This window comes from Haliotis rufescens, unplaced genomic scaffold (genome assembly GCF_023055435.1).
Source record: "Haliotis rufescens isolate VD_foot unplaced genomic scaffold, xgHalRufe1.0.p SCAF_73, whole genome shotgun sequence".
Classification (NCBI taxonomy): domain Eukaryota; kingdom Metazoa; phylum Mollusca; class Gastropoda; order Lepetellida; family Haliotidae; genus Haliotis; species Haliotis rufescens.
Window position 1 is genome coordinate 1,313,098 of NW_025964365.1, and position 16,779 is coordinate 1,329,876.

The window sequence follows — 16,779 nt, forward strand, 5'->3', positions numbered from 1 at the left end:
TTCAACTCTACCTGTGCAGCTGTCGCCAGATGTGAGGGTCAGGGCCATTAGTGCTGCAGGCACATGACACCTGCAGCTGCAACACCTGGTAAGGCAGTCACATGATGCCTACTGCAGTCACATGACACACCTACTGCAGTCACATGACACACCTACTGCAGTCATGAGACACCTGGTACTGCAGTCACATGGCACAACTGCTGAAACAGTCGCATGAGACACCTACTGCAGTCACATGACACACCTGCTATAAGTCACATGATACCTGCTGAAACAGTCGCATGACACACCTACTGCAGTCACATGACACACCTGCTATAAGTCACATGATACCTGCTAAAACAGTCGCATGACCCACCTACTGCAGTCACATGACACACCTACTGCAGTCACATGACACACCTGCTATAAGTCACATGATACCTGCTAAAGTCACATGACACACCTACTGCAGTCACATGACACACCTACTGCAGTCATGAGACACCTGCAGTCATGAGACACCTGCAGTCACATGGCACAACTGCTGAAACAGTCGCATGACACACCTACTGCAGTCACATGACACACCTGCAATAAGTCACGATACCTGCTAAAACAGTCGCATGACACCTGCTATAAGTCACATGACACATCTGCTATAAGTCACATGACACACCTACTGCAGTCACATGACACACCTGCAATAAGTCACATGATACCTGCTAAAACAGTCGCATGACACCTGCTATAAGTCACATGACACACCTACTACAGTCACATGACACCTGCTCCTGTCACTACGTTAGGATGCTCACAGCCCCAGTGCTCTACCAGCTGTAATAAGCAACTGTCATGGTTGTGTCAGATAGTGCTAATTGACTCACCTTCACCAATCTGACTTTCACAATTTCGTCAGTCATTTTCTGTCATGGAACTGTGTCACGAGGTTGCAGGGGCCCGTGTCAGGGAAGCCTGACAAACATTAATAAACCTTGGTTACTTGTGAATGGTTCTAGGTGCATTGAACCAAACTCACTGGCCTACTCTGAAGTAAAGTCAGTTTGTGCTATAGACAGTGATGGAAGATTGCAAGCCATCCTGTATTTTATGTGATTGCCATGAACAAATTTGCTGGTGTATATTTTGTACTTATACATGCTATGTGATAATTTTGATGAGTGTTTGAGCAAAATGGGCTGGGAACTGTTGAAAGAAACACAGATAATCAAACTGTATGCAACTTGTTTTTGAGGAATTAAAATCCTTCCATAATGTGATATATTTGTGATATTACGAGATATTGAGCATGTAACATTGCATGGCATCATATTCACACACAATGCGGTCCCAGCTATTAGCGCCATGGGTTTGCAAGGTGGTGCTTAATACTCTGTATTTTGGTGCATGTGATGATTAATGGCCGAACCAGAAGGTCTAACTTGAATGTTAAAATAAAAGTTAGAGATTTGGGGCATCCCAAGATTCAAAGAACAGAAGGACCTCTGTAATACATCTTCATGACAAGTCCGCTGCATGTGATCTAGGACCAGTTTCAGAAGGTGGTTGTGGAGTATCTGATACATTATCTGAGACTAATGAGGTGTTAAGGGTGGTTCGGCCTTTAAGATATGATGTTGTTTTACAAGAGTTCCATGTGAACCTGCTCAGTATAAGCTGTACGACTACTCTCTACTATGGGTGCTGTGGTGTGTTCAGTCCTGCAGTCCCGCTGTGCTGCTGTGCCTTGTAGCAGACCACAGCATGGGGAGATTGTCTGTGTGCTGACTCTGTACATATGATATACATATTAAATATGCTATGTTTCATCAGACTTGCTGTTGTTTCTTCTCTCATCCCAGGGTAGATGTGGCCTAACGTTACTCCCAGTTAGCACAATGTGCTTGAACACTGGGAACTCTGTTCCCCAACGACCAATGCTTGCAAGAGGTTACTTCAAGAATCAGGTGGTCAGGCTCAGCAACTTGGCTGATTTACATGTCAGTGTTTGTTTGTTGTTTAACTCCGCACTCCGCAATATTCCAGCTATAGGACGGCGGTCTGTACATAATCGAGTCTGGACCAGACAATCCAATGATTGGAATCAGCATCGATCCACGTAATTGGAATACGATGACATGCTTCAACCAAGTCAGCTAGCCAGACCAGCCAATCCTGTTAGTCGCCTCTTACGACAAGCATAGTCACCTTTTACAGCCAGCATGGGTTGCTGAAGACCTATTCTACCCAAGTGGTATAGATTGTTGCTCATAATATCAATCATTGGTTTGTCTGTTCCAGTTTATTTACAGGCCGCCATTAAGGTACTAAACAGTGTTAGAAACTAACAGTTTTCATCCACTAGTCCTTATAATGATAACATATAGCAAAACCCTTAAAAAGGGCAAATTTCTACTAGTCCTTATGATACCTTTACCATTGGGCAGTTTGGCAAAGACTATAGGACTAGTGCCAGTTTCTAACGCTGCTAAACAAAACATTTCAACAACTGATAATGTAAGTTGTCTCTTTCAAGCATGGGATGACACTGAGGGCATTCCGGGCTAGACTAGGTCCCCAGCAACTTATGGTGGTCGTAAGGGCGACAAAAGGAATCAGGTGGTCAGACTCGGTGACTTGGTCAATAGTGTGTCATCGTACCCCAACAGTGTGGATTGTGCACAATATCAATCACTGGATTGTCAGGTCTAGATTTGATTATTTACAGGCTGCCATCATAAAGCTGGAATACTTCTTTTAAATATGGCATTTAACAAACAACACAAGTATGAAACACTAGGCACCTATGTTTCTCTGGAATCCCAATAAATATGTATGGTAACAACAATGTTGTTTTTTGTAAGATGAAAAACAAATTACAGTCTTGAATCTCATACAATGTTTATTTCAAGGAATGCTTCAGTTTATCACAGAATGCGTTGAACAGAAATAGCACTGTGACCTTAAGTAGGTCAGTGTTTGGAGTACAACATTATAAGTCAGCATTTCTACCTGTGTGCACTGCAACTATGAGTATAAAAACTGATTGATATGGACGGAATAAAACATGAAGTATTTTGTACCGAAATTGGAAAAATATACATAGCTATTTATTCAAATTGCTGGAACTGAAAGCCTATACTGATAAAATTATTATTATTGAATATTCTTTAAAAAGCTATGATCATAGATGACTTCTACATCTTTATCACGATCTACAAGAATAAACTGGAAACCATTATGCTCATGACAAAGCTGTATATGATTGAATATTCAGCCAAACATAAATTAAACTACATATGTCAAAACAATTTTTGGTCATAATATGTGGCATAACGGCTGAATGAACAAGATAAATAATACCCATTTCACTACACAGCCAATATTACATTGTATGGTATTACTACAGATTATCTGTAATGTCAATCTCCGACAGATCTTCACTGTCATCTGCATGCCCTGTAGATGGCATCTTCACGGACATCTTGATTGGACCAGAACTAGCCAATCGCCTCAGTTCAAATTCACTGATGGAGTCCCCGACCTCACTCTCAAATGAGTATGTGAGACCAAGTGACCGACCAGAAGACTGTAGGCGGTCTGGACTTATCCCTCCAGAACGACTCATTTCGCTGGAGGCCCGCATTGAGCCCAGACTCGGAGGCCGTTCTCTGCCTCCTGATTGGTTGAATGGGCCTGTCAATCTTCCCGATCCCATGTCATCTGACTGGCCAAATGTACTAGTCAGTCTACCAGATCCCATTCCACCCGATTGGCCAAGAGTGCCTGTCAATCTTCCCGATCCCATGTCATCTGACTGGCCAAATGTACTGGTCAGTCTACCAGATCCCATTCCACCCGATTGGCCAAGAGTGCCTGTCAATCTTCCCGATCCCATGTCATCTGACTGGCCAAATGTACTAGTCAGTCTACCAGATCCCATTCCACCTGATTGGCCAAGAGTGCCTGTCAATCTTCCTGACCCATCTGATTGGCTGAAGGTCTGTGAGAGGTACCCGGACTGCATGTAGTGGTCGGTGTTCATCTGGTCGGGGGTGAGGGTTCGCGTCCCCTGTTCACTCATAGTCTGGGTGCCATTCATCACTGAAACACATATACTCATGGATGACTATGCAGAAACTTCTGGATATAATCAAGTTAAAGTCTTAATAAATTTACCTTAATTATGTGCAACAATTGCTATTTTAGTGGACAATATCATTCTCTGGTAAGGTGTTACATGTAACAGCAGGACTTTGACCTTGTAGGAACAACCAAAAAGGTCGAGGTCATAAAATTTGTACGAAGTTTCAAGTACCAACCTTCCATACAAACTGTTTTTTCAAAATATAATTAATAATATAACCTTGAAAACAACATTGATTCAATGGGTGAAGGGTTCTTCAGTTATATCTAGTGATATATACAGCTTATAACTAAACTTTTAGTGAGTGAGTGAGTCTGGTTTTACGCCGCTTTTACCAATATTCCAGCAATATCGCGGCGGGAGAAACCAGAAATGGGCCTCACATTGTACCCATGTGGGGATTTGAGCCTGGGTCTTCGGCGCGACAAGCGAACGCTTTAACCACTAGGCTATCAACTGCACACTAAACTTTGAAATGCCTTGTTGGTACTAAACATTTGCCAATGAAATAACAGAAATAAATACCAAAGTAACTGGTATGACAAATTGCTTAACAATAACAATTACAACTTTAGGAGCTCTAGAGTGCACATGATATTGTGAACAGATGAAGTGTACAGTGTCTGTATGGTAGGCACTGCTCAACCAATGTGCTACAACACATACATTGTGTCAGGACTTACTCTGATCCATGTCCAGAGACTCCCGGAACTCCTCGGAGCTGGTCCTGACAGAGATGACCTTTGAACTGACACGGGGAGGCTCTGTCATCTCCAGAGGGTCCGAGAACCGTGTCGCCTGGGGTGGCTTCCTGGCCTTCGCTGTGGACAACAAGGGTCAGAGTGAGGTGAGGTGAGGTGAGGTGAGGTGAGGTGAAATGGGGTTCAACGTCGCGTCCAAGGTTATTCCACTTAAAATGCACACGTGTGTGTGAGTGTGGCTGCCCGTACTAGTCCGCACTGATGCCGAATTATAGTGCTAGCCCACTGACATACCATGCCACAGTTTACCGGTAACATGAATACTCTACTCAGACACAGTACACTGACTCCAAGCAGACCAGTCCTTGTTTTTAGCCCCTTAATGCTGAGTGCCAGACAGGGTAACCATAGTAACAAGTACATCTTTAACGTGTTTGGTATGACGTGGCCACCTGTGAACCGTTGTCTGTGTGTGAGCACCGCATACAATGTAACAACAAACCATTCAGATTACAGCTGACCAATCTACATCAGAGGTCTGCTGCAAGGCCATCACAGGACTCCGGTAATTCACCCAATTGACCTACAGGACCTACCTCTGTGTATGAGATCTGCTGCAAGGCTGACACAGGACTCCGGTAATTCACCCAATTGACCTACAGGACCTACCTCTGTGTATGAGATCTGCTGCAAGGCTGACACAGGACTCCGGTAATTCACCCAATTGACCTACAGGACCTACCTCTGTGTATGAGATCTGCTGCAAGGCCATCACAGGACTCCAGTAATTCACCCAATTGACCTACAGGACCTACCTCTGTGTATGAGATCTGCTGCAAGGCTAATACAGGACTCCGGTAATTCACCCAGTCGACCTACAGGACATACCTCTGTGTATAAGATCTGTTGCAAGGCTGACACAGGACTCCAGTAATTCACCCAATTGACCTACAGGACCTACCTCTGTGTATGAGATCTGCTGCAAGGCTGACACAGGACTCCGGTAATTCACCCAATTGACCTACAGGACCTACCTCTGTGTGTCACACTTACCTCTCTCTGTGGGAGAGCTACTGCGAGGCATGGCTGACACGGGACCACCGTCCATCCTACGAGAGGGAGGGGACCGAGACGTGGGTGAGGTTGTCCTCTGCTGGCTCTGACTCTCCTTCAGGTCCTCCACCCTCATAGTGGTGTCCTTGATGGGGCTGCTGCCCTTGATGGGGCTGTCCTGCACCGCCCCTGCAAGCAGCAGGCGAAAGAGTTCAGTTTAACTCTGTCAATAATATTTCAGTTTTATCACAGGTGTTTCATGATGGAGGAAAGCCCAAACCAACAGAGACTCGGTGTTACAGAGCAAGGGTATGGTTCTGACAGACCAAGGATCATAATCAAGCTTAATCTCAGAATCTCAATCTACTTCTTTTACTACAGGAAGTAGTTGCAGACAAAAAAAAATCAGGAATTTTTTAATTTGTGAAATTTTGAGATTTTTTATTTTGATTTTGAGTTTTCCTGATATATGGAAATCTCCATGTTGCAATGACAAATATGTTGATATCATTTATGACTGTGACATTGAAAAACAGTTCATTTCACACTAGCTGTCACTAGCCCTTGATGAGACATGGACTAGCTTTCCTGAACCCACAGTGCACAAAGCAGCTACTTACACTGGCTGGTATTGGTCAGGGGGGTCTACTTTTTTTACGACAGGAAGTTGTTGCAGACAAAACATTTTCAGGGTTTTTTTTATTTGTGAAATTTTGGGTTCATGTTTTCCTGATATACGTTAACTGCATGGTGAAAATAGAAAACAATTATTCTTGTGCTACAGCTTGGAGACATGCACTTTCCTTCTCTTCCACCAACTATCATTTCAAACCCACCTCTGTAGCCACCGTCATCCTCTACCTCCATGTCATTGCTGGCTCGGATGTGGGTGACCCTGTGAGGCGCCACCTGGCCCACGCTTATCTCCCCTAGACTCTTGCCCGTGGTGTTGAGGAGGTTCTGTGCGCGGCCTTGCGGGATGTCGTACTGACCGTAGCTGTATCCTGGGTAGGCTGGCAGGACGAGCTGCTGCTGCTGCTGGAGGCTCATCACGTACTGCAGGACGGGGTCTCGTTCCGGCGCCGCCACGGAACGGTACAGGAACTCACCCTCACTCTTAGACACCTCTGTGTTGTCCTGGCAATACAGCGAGGGAGTTATTAACAATTGTTTGCAGAATAATTATCCAGAAGGGTTGAAAGATTAACTTCAACAACTATTAGAACCTACGTGACTGGTCATTATATTATTTAACACTGTTCTCTAGGGGACAGAGTCAATATAACGTAACATATATTCACAACGGAGTCACTACATTGGTAACAGTTGTACAATGGGTTGGCTTTCTCTGCAGGTATGACAAACCTTTTCCTCAAAATGACAAAGACGTTCCCTCAAAACCTTGTCATGTTACACTGACCACTGTCAGAGGAGCTGTGAATGTAAAGGAGCACTAGGCTCTGGCTTCTGCCCTGCTTTAGTTCAGCTACCCACCACTGTCCATGTGCTGCATGGACCAATTACCGTATTCAACCTAATAAGCGCCCCGCTCTTATAAGCGCCCACGCCGATATTTGCTAATATATTGGCTAGAGAACAATCCCAATTAGCACCCTTCCGATTGAGCAATGTACACAAGACTTATTTATTCGCGTATAGTACGCAATCGTGTGTTATATGCACCCTTAATTACGGGCAATTAAATTCTGGAAAAATACATCTGTCGTGTATAAAACGCACAGACTTTCCTTTTGTATCACTTCAGGCTGTCAGCATAAACCACACAATTTACGATCTTTCAACTCTTTCACCAAAATTATATTCTAATAAGAGTCCCATATTTCTAATTTTGAGAGCACCCTGGGCGCTTATTACATCAAATACGGTATCTATCTTAGATTTAGGTGCACATAGCGCAAAGAAGGAGAACCAGTCGTAAAAATGAGAATCACTTCTGTCTGACTATTCAAACAAACAAACAAATGAAAGAGCCAGTCCATCCTTGATGTTTGAGCCTTGTGATCTTTTAGCTCTTCACACTCAGAATTACAGATAAAACAATGTTCCGATTTATTTTCTCAGAAGAGTTAATCTGTATTCTCTGAGTTCATGAGTCATACTGTAAGTAAGCAATTTCTGATATGTGTTCTCAGTTGACGTACATTTTACAACACAAGTATTAAGTGTCTGCATCATCAACCTACCATGTCCAGGTCGTCGGTGTCGCGCAGTGTGCTGGCTGTACTTACATCGCCACGTCTTGCACCTCGCGGGCGGGCCACTGGTTAATGAAAATAAAATGTCAAAAGCAAAGCAAAAATCGTAGCGCCCCAAAAGTTGCAGTCTTATTCCAAAGCAATCCCACATCTCCCGGAAAATACGGCTGCTGATAACCCTTTAGAACATTATTTGTTACCAAAGAGCTCAGTTACAAATTAAAATAAAAGGTATTGAACCTACAGTGAGCCGTCCTCAAATTTCAAATCACAGTGGCTTTATTTCCAAAATTTCTGCTGCATAGTTCACAGACACATGAAAAACCAGCTCAATCTCCTGTATATAATGTTGAACAATCACACAGACAACAGGGGGCACAGGTGGCCAAGTCGTCTGAGGCGCCGCAATTCACTGTGGAGAGTTCTGTCCCTTGGGCACGCCAGAAACCTATGATCCTGGTTTGAATCCCAGTTCGCCCCATTTATATTTCTACAAATATTAGGTTTCACAGTACCATACCCAAGCTCGGGGGTTTCATGTGAGACCTGCATGACTTCAGGCTTTCTTCCCACATTAAGCTGACACGCCGTGATAAAACTGAAATAATGTTAAAAGCAGCGTTAAACCCAACTCACTCAATCACTCACTCACAAAGACAACCTACTTTCTTCATATGGGAACGGAGCTGCCTGCCCCTCACTACGACTCAGCAGCCACTGCCCCTCCGACACCGTCTCGTTGATGGTCTCCGTCATGCTGGTGACGGGCGAGGAACTGAAGTCGGACATCCCGGGACTCGGGGAGCGATGGCGCTGTGGGCTGGGTGAACGACGCTGAGGACTCGGAGAGCGACGGCCCTTTGGTGAGTGGCTAGCGGAAGAGAGGTCTCTATCGCTGAGAGACCGTAACAGACGTTCGCCTGGGTCCTCCGGGGTCTCCGCAGTCGTCTCCCTAAGGAAGAGAGGCACATGATGCATACCTTGCTGCACATTCAGTGCTATAAATATGGTTCATCATAAGGTTGATACAGAAAAAATCAACCGTTTCTCTTGTTTCGACTTGTGTTGAGACTCATGTCATGTCATGTCATGTCATGTCATCATGTCATATATCATATATCATATATATATCTATATTATACAGTTTATTTGTTCCCTGACCAGTGGATCCGTATACATTACAGTTATAATTCTCAACTCCCTGGGGATCATACAGTCATGACACCCACGCACCAAGTCTGGCTACCTGATCCTCTGAAGTCGGATCTTACCACAAGCATACTATATTTCTCCACAATCTCCATAAAAAAATCTTTTGATAGCATTTTTGACTGTGACATTGAGAAACAGTTCATTTAACACTGTTACTAGCCCTTGACAAGACATGGACTAGCTTTCCTAAACACACAGTGCACAAATCAGCTACTTACACTGGCTGGTGTTGGTCAGCCTGCTGGGGAGGTGGGACGTACTCCGGGTTCTCTTCTGGGAGGGGCGATGCTGGCTTGGGAGGAGTTACCTCTGTCGGCTCCTCGGGGGGTGGTGGGACCGGGGCTTGAGAGACAGGTGGTGGTGAGGTTGGTATGGTTACCTGCTGAGGTGGTGGGGATGGTGGGGGAGGTGAGATTGGCTCATCCTGGGGTAGTTCAGGGGGAGGGGTTGTGATGGGCGTGGCCAGATCGTGCCTTGAGTCTGGGAAGAAGCTTACATCCTCCGATCCGCCTGAAGAGAACAATTGAAAATAATTAAGAGTTCATTTCTTTCTGTATTATAAACACATTCCATTTCTTTGTTCTATGGACAACAAGGAATATTTGAATTATTTACAACCATCAATAATACCGAGTAAATACTTGATTGTGCACATGTTTCATGCTGACACAGCTACGAACAAGTTTAGGTCAGACAAACCAGTAGTTGATAGCATGAGCATCGACACAGCCACCTGATATGACAACACAATATCAGCCAGGTTGATATTGGAAGAAAGCCCGAAGTGATACAGGACTTAGAGGTTTACCACTTTGGTGAAACCCAGAGTACGGGTATGGTGCCGACAAACCTAGAAACATAATCGGGGCAAACTGGAATTTAAACCTACAACCTACATCACAGAGAATTGCGGCACCATAGACGACTAGGCCACTTGTGCCAACGTAAAATGTTGAGAGGTTTGACGACCAATCGGGCAGTCAATACCTGGTTACTTAATCAGTGCATGTTATTGTATCCTGGTGGGATGTTGCTCATAACGTCAATCACGGGTCCAGATTTGATTATTTACAGGTTGCTGTGAAATAGCAGAAATAATGTGGAGTGGAATGAAAAGAATAGATAAGGTCTTACCTCTGAGTCGACGCAGCTCTTCACTGATGTCTAGTGAAACTGAAGTTTCTGGTTCAGACTCGGGCTCTGTAAGTGGCACCGCTGGGGTGACAGGTATCACTGGTGGGGGTGAAGACACAATACGTCGCTCACTCTCACGGAACATTCTTATCTCATCTACAGGAGAGCCGGTTGGAGTCATGGGAGGGGAGATAACTCTCACTGGTGACATAACAGGGCTCGTCTTTGGAGTAGGTTGCGGTGTTCTGATACGACCTTGACGAGGTGACTCCTGAAACTGATGACCAGGGCTGGGTACAGAAATGCTACACCTTGAACATCAAATGTCATGTAGATTGTATGGGCGAGCGAGTGGGTAGGAATGAGTGAGGGAGTATGCAGAGCTCCAAATAAGCTTTTGGTGTTGTTGGTATTTTACCCATGCATTTTAAAATCATTGGGTATCAGTAATTCTATCTGGATATTCAAATTTCTGTTACCCACTAGTTTTTACACATGTGGGTATTAAGTTAAATATTTAAAAACACTATTCATCTAGTCCCTGCAAACTGGTGTCGTGTGGGTTCGAGAGCTTTATAGGACTCAAAAATACCACGATACTTCAACAAGAAAGTGTGATGGCAAATGATCATGATGTAACTGTCATCGTGAAGTTTAGCAAGGTTGACGGAATGCCCGTTTATAATTTCAAAATAAGTTGCTGATTTGCTAATCGAATATGCAGGGTTACTTCACAATATTTTGATGATACACACAAGCTTTATTTTTGTAGCGTATCTGTAATGTTCGTTGCGTATTTGATACGCTTGGATTTTATTTTAATGAGTATTTCTAGATTTCTGATGCGTATTTTACGCAGACACGCAGTTTATCTGGACCTCTGGAGTATGGTTTCATGTCTTTTAGAACATTCCAGCACTATCATGGCAGGGGACACTGGCAATGGGCCCCACACATTGTACTCGTGGGGAATCGAACCTGGGCCTTGGGCATGATGAGTAAACACTTTAACCACAAGGCTACCGGAACACTCAGTTAGTAGGAAAATCCACCTACAGAGCAATCTCGATTGGCTTCCTGATCATGTTCTCTGTCCATCATGTTGTTGCAGCATTATCCTTCTGTTCTCGTTGTTTAACCTACTCACATTAATCTCTCTGATCTATGCAGTGAAGTGAAGTGAAATGGGGTTTAATGTCGCGTCCAAGATTATTGCACTTATATAGCGACGTGTATTTATGTGTATGTGTGTTTGTGTGGCTGCTTGTACTAGTCCAGACTGATGCCGATTAATAGTGCTAGCTCACTGAGATACCATGCCGCAGTTTAACATGAATACCCCACTCAGACACAGTATACTGACTCCGAGCCGACCAGTCCTTGCTTTAGCCCCTTAATGCCGAGCACCAGACAGGGTAACAACAAGTACCATCTTTTAACGTCTTTTGGTATGACGCGCCCGGGAATCGAACCTCGGACCTTCCGCTCTCCGGGCGGACGCTCTACCTCTAGACCACGGAGGCGGTCTTGATCTATGCAATTGTTGTTACTGTTAATCCTCCACTTACTGCATATATTCTGAACTATGCTCATTATTCATCCTTGCATGACAACGGTACAAGTATCTATATTGAAACGTCGCCTTTACAGTAAATAAAGTGGTTACCGTATTCGACGTAAGAAGCACCCAGGGCGCTCTCAAAATTAGAAATAGGGGGCTCTTACTAAAATATTATTTTGGTGAAAAAAAACAGGTGAGTTAAAGGATAAATTTTGTGGTGTATGCTGACAGCCTGAAATGTATATATACGACAGATATATTTTTCTAGAATTTAATTGCCCATAATTAAGGGTGCATATAACACACGAGTGCATATTATACGCGAATAAATAGGTCTTGTGTACATTGATCAATCGGAAGGGTGCTAATTGGGATTGTTCACTAGCCAATATATTAGCAAATATTGCGCTTATTAGAGCGGGGCGCTTGTTATGTCAAATACGGTCTCCATAAATTATCTCTACTTTGTCAGTGAAATCTCATTAGTCTGGACCGTGATAGACCGGAAACAGAATCTTCCGGACGATCTTCATAAGGAACAGCACTACCATGTGAAACTTGGAATGTTATTAAACTGGGCAATTTGCCAGGATTTCATTTGGATTAACAAAGTTTCAGTGTATATCAGATGGAACACATACATAGTCATCACTGATTGTTCCCGTGTATCAGGTGATTGATGAATGAACCTCCACCCACCAGCCCGCCACCCCTATAGGCTGTATACAAACACTCTTCATGTACACAATAAGAGGACCACCGGATCCATCTGGTCATCTAATATAGGTTACTGGTGGCCTTCTTACCTGGAATCCCCACAGGGTCGGAGATTTTTACATCTGTGGGAGTATCATACTGATTTAACGAAACTTGTTTCAGAATCCATGCAAAACAAATAGTCTGACTTTGGTTTTGCAAATAAGTATACCTCCCCCCCTCACACAGCCTCTATTTACCATGTCAGAAAGTGATTGCAGGCTCAAGGGAACATCATTTGATCCCTATAGTCCTTCCCTTTCACAGACAGTCAATCAGGTGTTTCACCCATAATAACATTTACAGGATTTGTTGTCCAGACTTATTATTCACAGGACACCATCCAACAGCTGGAGTACTGCTGTGAGTGGCATTAATCAACAAACAAACAATAAGGTGTTAATAACTTTTGTTATATTGTAACAATTATCATTTAGGAAACATGGATTTTACAGCTAAAAGAGAAAACAATTATTTCACTCAGTGATACCTGTTGCCTGTAATCTTCTTCATATTCTTCCCCTGCGACGTTCTCCTCAGCATCCTCCTGCCTCCTTCCGTCACTGTCCCTCCCTGACAGTCCATCTTCCCGGCTGCGTTGCCCCAGCATGACGGTCAGCTGCTCGGAGATGACCTCACGTACCAGAGCATTGACCAAATTGTTGTCTACAGGCTGACCGGCGTCCACAAACAGCTTCAGGCCAGTCTGACCGATGGTGTCCATCACTGGAGAGGAACAACCATCTCCAGTTAAGGAGGAAACAAAATGACGAAGACTGACAGGACTGAGGAATGCAAAATTTCACTGTGATATCAGCCTCACTGTGTATTGACACAAATCATTTCATAAACTGTCTTCATTATCAGTTATGTTGACATTATACAGTTCATCATTCAAACCTATCATTTCATGGTGCCTTCTTGATATTTTCTTGTTTTATCACATAATGAAAAGATATCTACCATATTCATTGGCCGAGAAGCAACAGAAATGAGTATTGACTCTCATAATTAACAGTATTGACTTGAGTTACTAAATGTAGAATAGGAGAAATGGCATTCCCTAAACCGAAGCCAATCAGATGTCTACGTTTGTTGGAACCTTCTAACATTGTTTGGTATGTTAAATCTGCTTTTGTCTCTTTATTATAGAATAAAACAATCATAGACTTTATTTGAGGTCAATACCTGTTTTTATGGACCCGAAGAAAGCAATATCGACCTCAGAATTTGAATTTTGAATGTCATATCATAATAAGAACTCACTCAGGCAAATTTACACTGAAATAACATATTGGGATAAAAATCATGTGATTGCTCCTGGGTATTATTTAAGCCCTACAAGTAGCAACACTAATTATTACATTTACAAATTATATCTGTTTTTTCATTGGTTGAGAAAGGGTCACATGACCATCCTTAGAACACAGTATTGCCCTGAGACCCTCTGTGCAGTAATCAAAACTGGAAATGCCCTTTGTGATTAAGCCAATGGAGTCAAAGGAGAGAAATATTTTCAGCCAATCAGAGAGAGCGTAACATAAAGCTTGTTGTGAAGCAGTATCAGTTATTTCAAATTCAAATTGAAATATTCTTGTTTTTCATATTATGTGATAAAACAATTACTGACCATAATTCAGGCAATATCAGGTTTTATGGACCCAAGAACTGATGTTGACCAAGAAAAGTGGTCATCAGTTTCCTGGGTCCATAAAATATGATATTTCCCTGATGAATGGTAAAATGTTGATAAATGTTATGTTAATCATACACAATCTTAATATTATAACACAGACACAACTAAGATAATAAGGGTGTCGGTTGTCATGCTAAGGGTACTGTCATATCAAGCCCTTTACCAGGTCAATAATGTAAATACAGTCTTCTTCCTAAAACAGTATGACAGTAACCCACCCAGGAGAGACTCATCATCCACGCTGTCGTCAGTGTGGACAGATGGTGCTGGTTCATGAGGGATGGGGTCGGCAGGTCGCAGTGGATATACTTCTGTCAGAACTCTAGCCATCAACTCCTGCTCGATCCTGTCAACAAGAAACACAAGACTGTGTCAGCAGACTACAGAGAGGGAAATATACACTTTCCTCCACACCTCATAGTATTTGGGTAAAACTGTACATTAATAAGACAACAATGTGACATTTGTGTGTGTGTTTATTGTTTGATGCCACACTCAGCAATATTCCAGCTATTTGACAGCAGACTGAACACAATTGTGTCTGGACCAGACAATCCAGTGAATATTATGAGCATCGATCCACACAGATGGGGTATGTTGATGCACCATCAACCAAGTCACTGATCCAGACCAACCAATTCATTGTCATCTCTTACAACCAGGATAGGTTCCCGGGGACCAATTCGAACACGGAATACCTGCAGCTTGACATTTGTTTATATATAGTTGGACTTGTATGGTTGAGAGAACACCACTGCATCAGTCCCCACTCACCACTGCATCAGTCCCCACTCACCACTGCATCAACCCTACTCCCCACTGCATCAGTCCCCACTCACTACTCACCACTGCATCAGTCCCCACTCACCACTGCATCAGTCCCCACTCACCACTGCATCAACCCCACTCACCACTGCATCAGTCCCCACTCACCACTGCATCAGTCCCCACTCACCACTGCATCAGTCCCCACTCACTACTCACCACTGCATCAGTCCCCACTGCATCAACCCCCACTCACCACTGCATCAGCCCCCACTCACCACTGCATCAGTCCCCACTCACCACTGCATCACCCCCCACTCACCACTGCATCAGTCCCCACTCACCACTGCATCAGCCCCCACTCACCACTGCATCACCCCCAACTCACCACTGCATCAGTCCCCACTCACCACTGCATCACCCCCCACTCACCACTGCATCAGTCCCCACTCACCACTGCATCAGCCCCCACTCACCACTGCATCAGTCCCCACTCACCACTGCATCAACCCCACTCACCACTGCATCACCCCCCACTCACCACTGCATCAGCCCCCACTCACCACTGCATCAGCCCCCACTCACCACTGCATCAGTCCCCACTCACCACTGCATCACCCCCCACTCACCACTGCAAAGCCTTGTTCTGCACGATGTCCCTCTGTCTCAGGTCCTCTGCCAGCACATCAGAGGTGATCTGTGACTCCAGCTTCATGGACTGGGGGAGTCTTGCCACGGGGGGTGGGAACTCTGGCCCATACGGCTCCGGTTCAGCTGGAGGCTGGTGTCCTGGTAGAGCAATACCGATCCCAGACTGGTCAAAATCTTCCTCCTCCTCCTCCTCCTCCTCCTCCTCCTCGTCTTCACTCTGGATATCAGCACCACATGTATATAGGCAATACCCAATAGCAATATACTAAATATCTTTACTCTTGTTAACTTTAAAGGAAAACATCAAGCAATATCCTAAGACTGGAAGACCTAAAGTTTCACATGACCTTATTACATTGCAGTGGATTCCCTTTTGCATATGACGCCACCATGTCATATATGTGTGAAAAAGCATGTGATGTTAAAAATAACACAACAGAGTAAGCCTCGTCTTGGGATTAAACAGCAAATGGAATGAGTGCATGACAGTTTTTACCATGATTTCAACCTCATCCTTGAGATCCCCACCGAGATGATCCTAGGTGACTAAGCCTCCAACATCAGCCTATTCTCAACAGTCAGTATAACATTGTTGATCATGCTACTGATGCTTTCATTCCATGCTACATTGGTAAAGGCACTTTGGTGGTGGTGTATATATTTTATATACCATGAAGTCTATAGATAGAAAGACCAACATCCCTCACATGAAGGGTGTGTGATTTGATGACCCCTTTGTCCATGGAGAGGATGTAATGGTGGTGATTCTACCAGGGGGAATAGCATGTGGTAGCAGAGGAAGAGATGCCATTCCCTTTGGGGTTGTCTCCCTTTATCAGGTGAGGTGAGGTGAAATTGGGTTTAACGTCACATCCAAGATTATTGCACTTATAAAGCAACGTGCATGC

The 16,779-nt window shown here is 44.0% G+C and overlaps 1 protein-coding gene across 1 annotated transcript in view; it reads right to left on the reverse strand.

Annotated features, from left to right (window-relative positions):
* Positions 1 to 3,112: 3,112 nt before the first annotated feature.
* Positions 3,113 to 16,779, reverse strand: part of LOC124119183 (TALPID3 protein-like) — a 142,731-nt gene continuing 129,064 nt past the window's right edge. The window contains exons 19-29 of the mRNA XM_048388547.1: positions 15,850 to 16,088; positions 14,674 to 14,801; positions 13,250 to 13,485; positions 10,443 to 10,719; positions 9,527 to 9,824; positions 8,762 to 9,048; positions 8,085 to 8,161; positions 6,717 to 7,017; positions 5,881 to 6,069; positions 4,810 to 4,947; positions 3,113 to 4,083 (exon numbers count right to left, since the gene is read on the reverse strand). Of these exons, the coding sequence (XP_048244504.1) occupies positions 3,383 to 4,083; positions 4,810 to 4,947; positions 5,881 to 6,069; positions 6,717 to 7,017; positions 8,085 to 8,161; positions 8,762 to 9,048; positions 9,527 to 9,824; positions 10,443 to 10,719; positions 13,250 to 13,485; positions 14,674 to 14,801; positions 15,850 to 16,088 (2,871 nt within the window). The 3' untranslated portion in view covers positions 3,113 to 3,382. The remainder of the gene's footprint in view (positions 4,084 to 4,809; positions 4,948 to 5,880; positions 6,070 to 6,716; positions 7,018 to 8,084; positions 8,162 to 8,761; positions 9,049 to 9,526; positions 9,825 to 10,442; positions 10,720 to 13,249; positions 13,486 to 14,673; positions 14,802 to 15,849; positions 16,089 to 16,779) is intronic.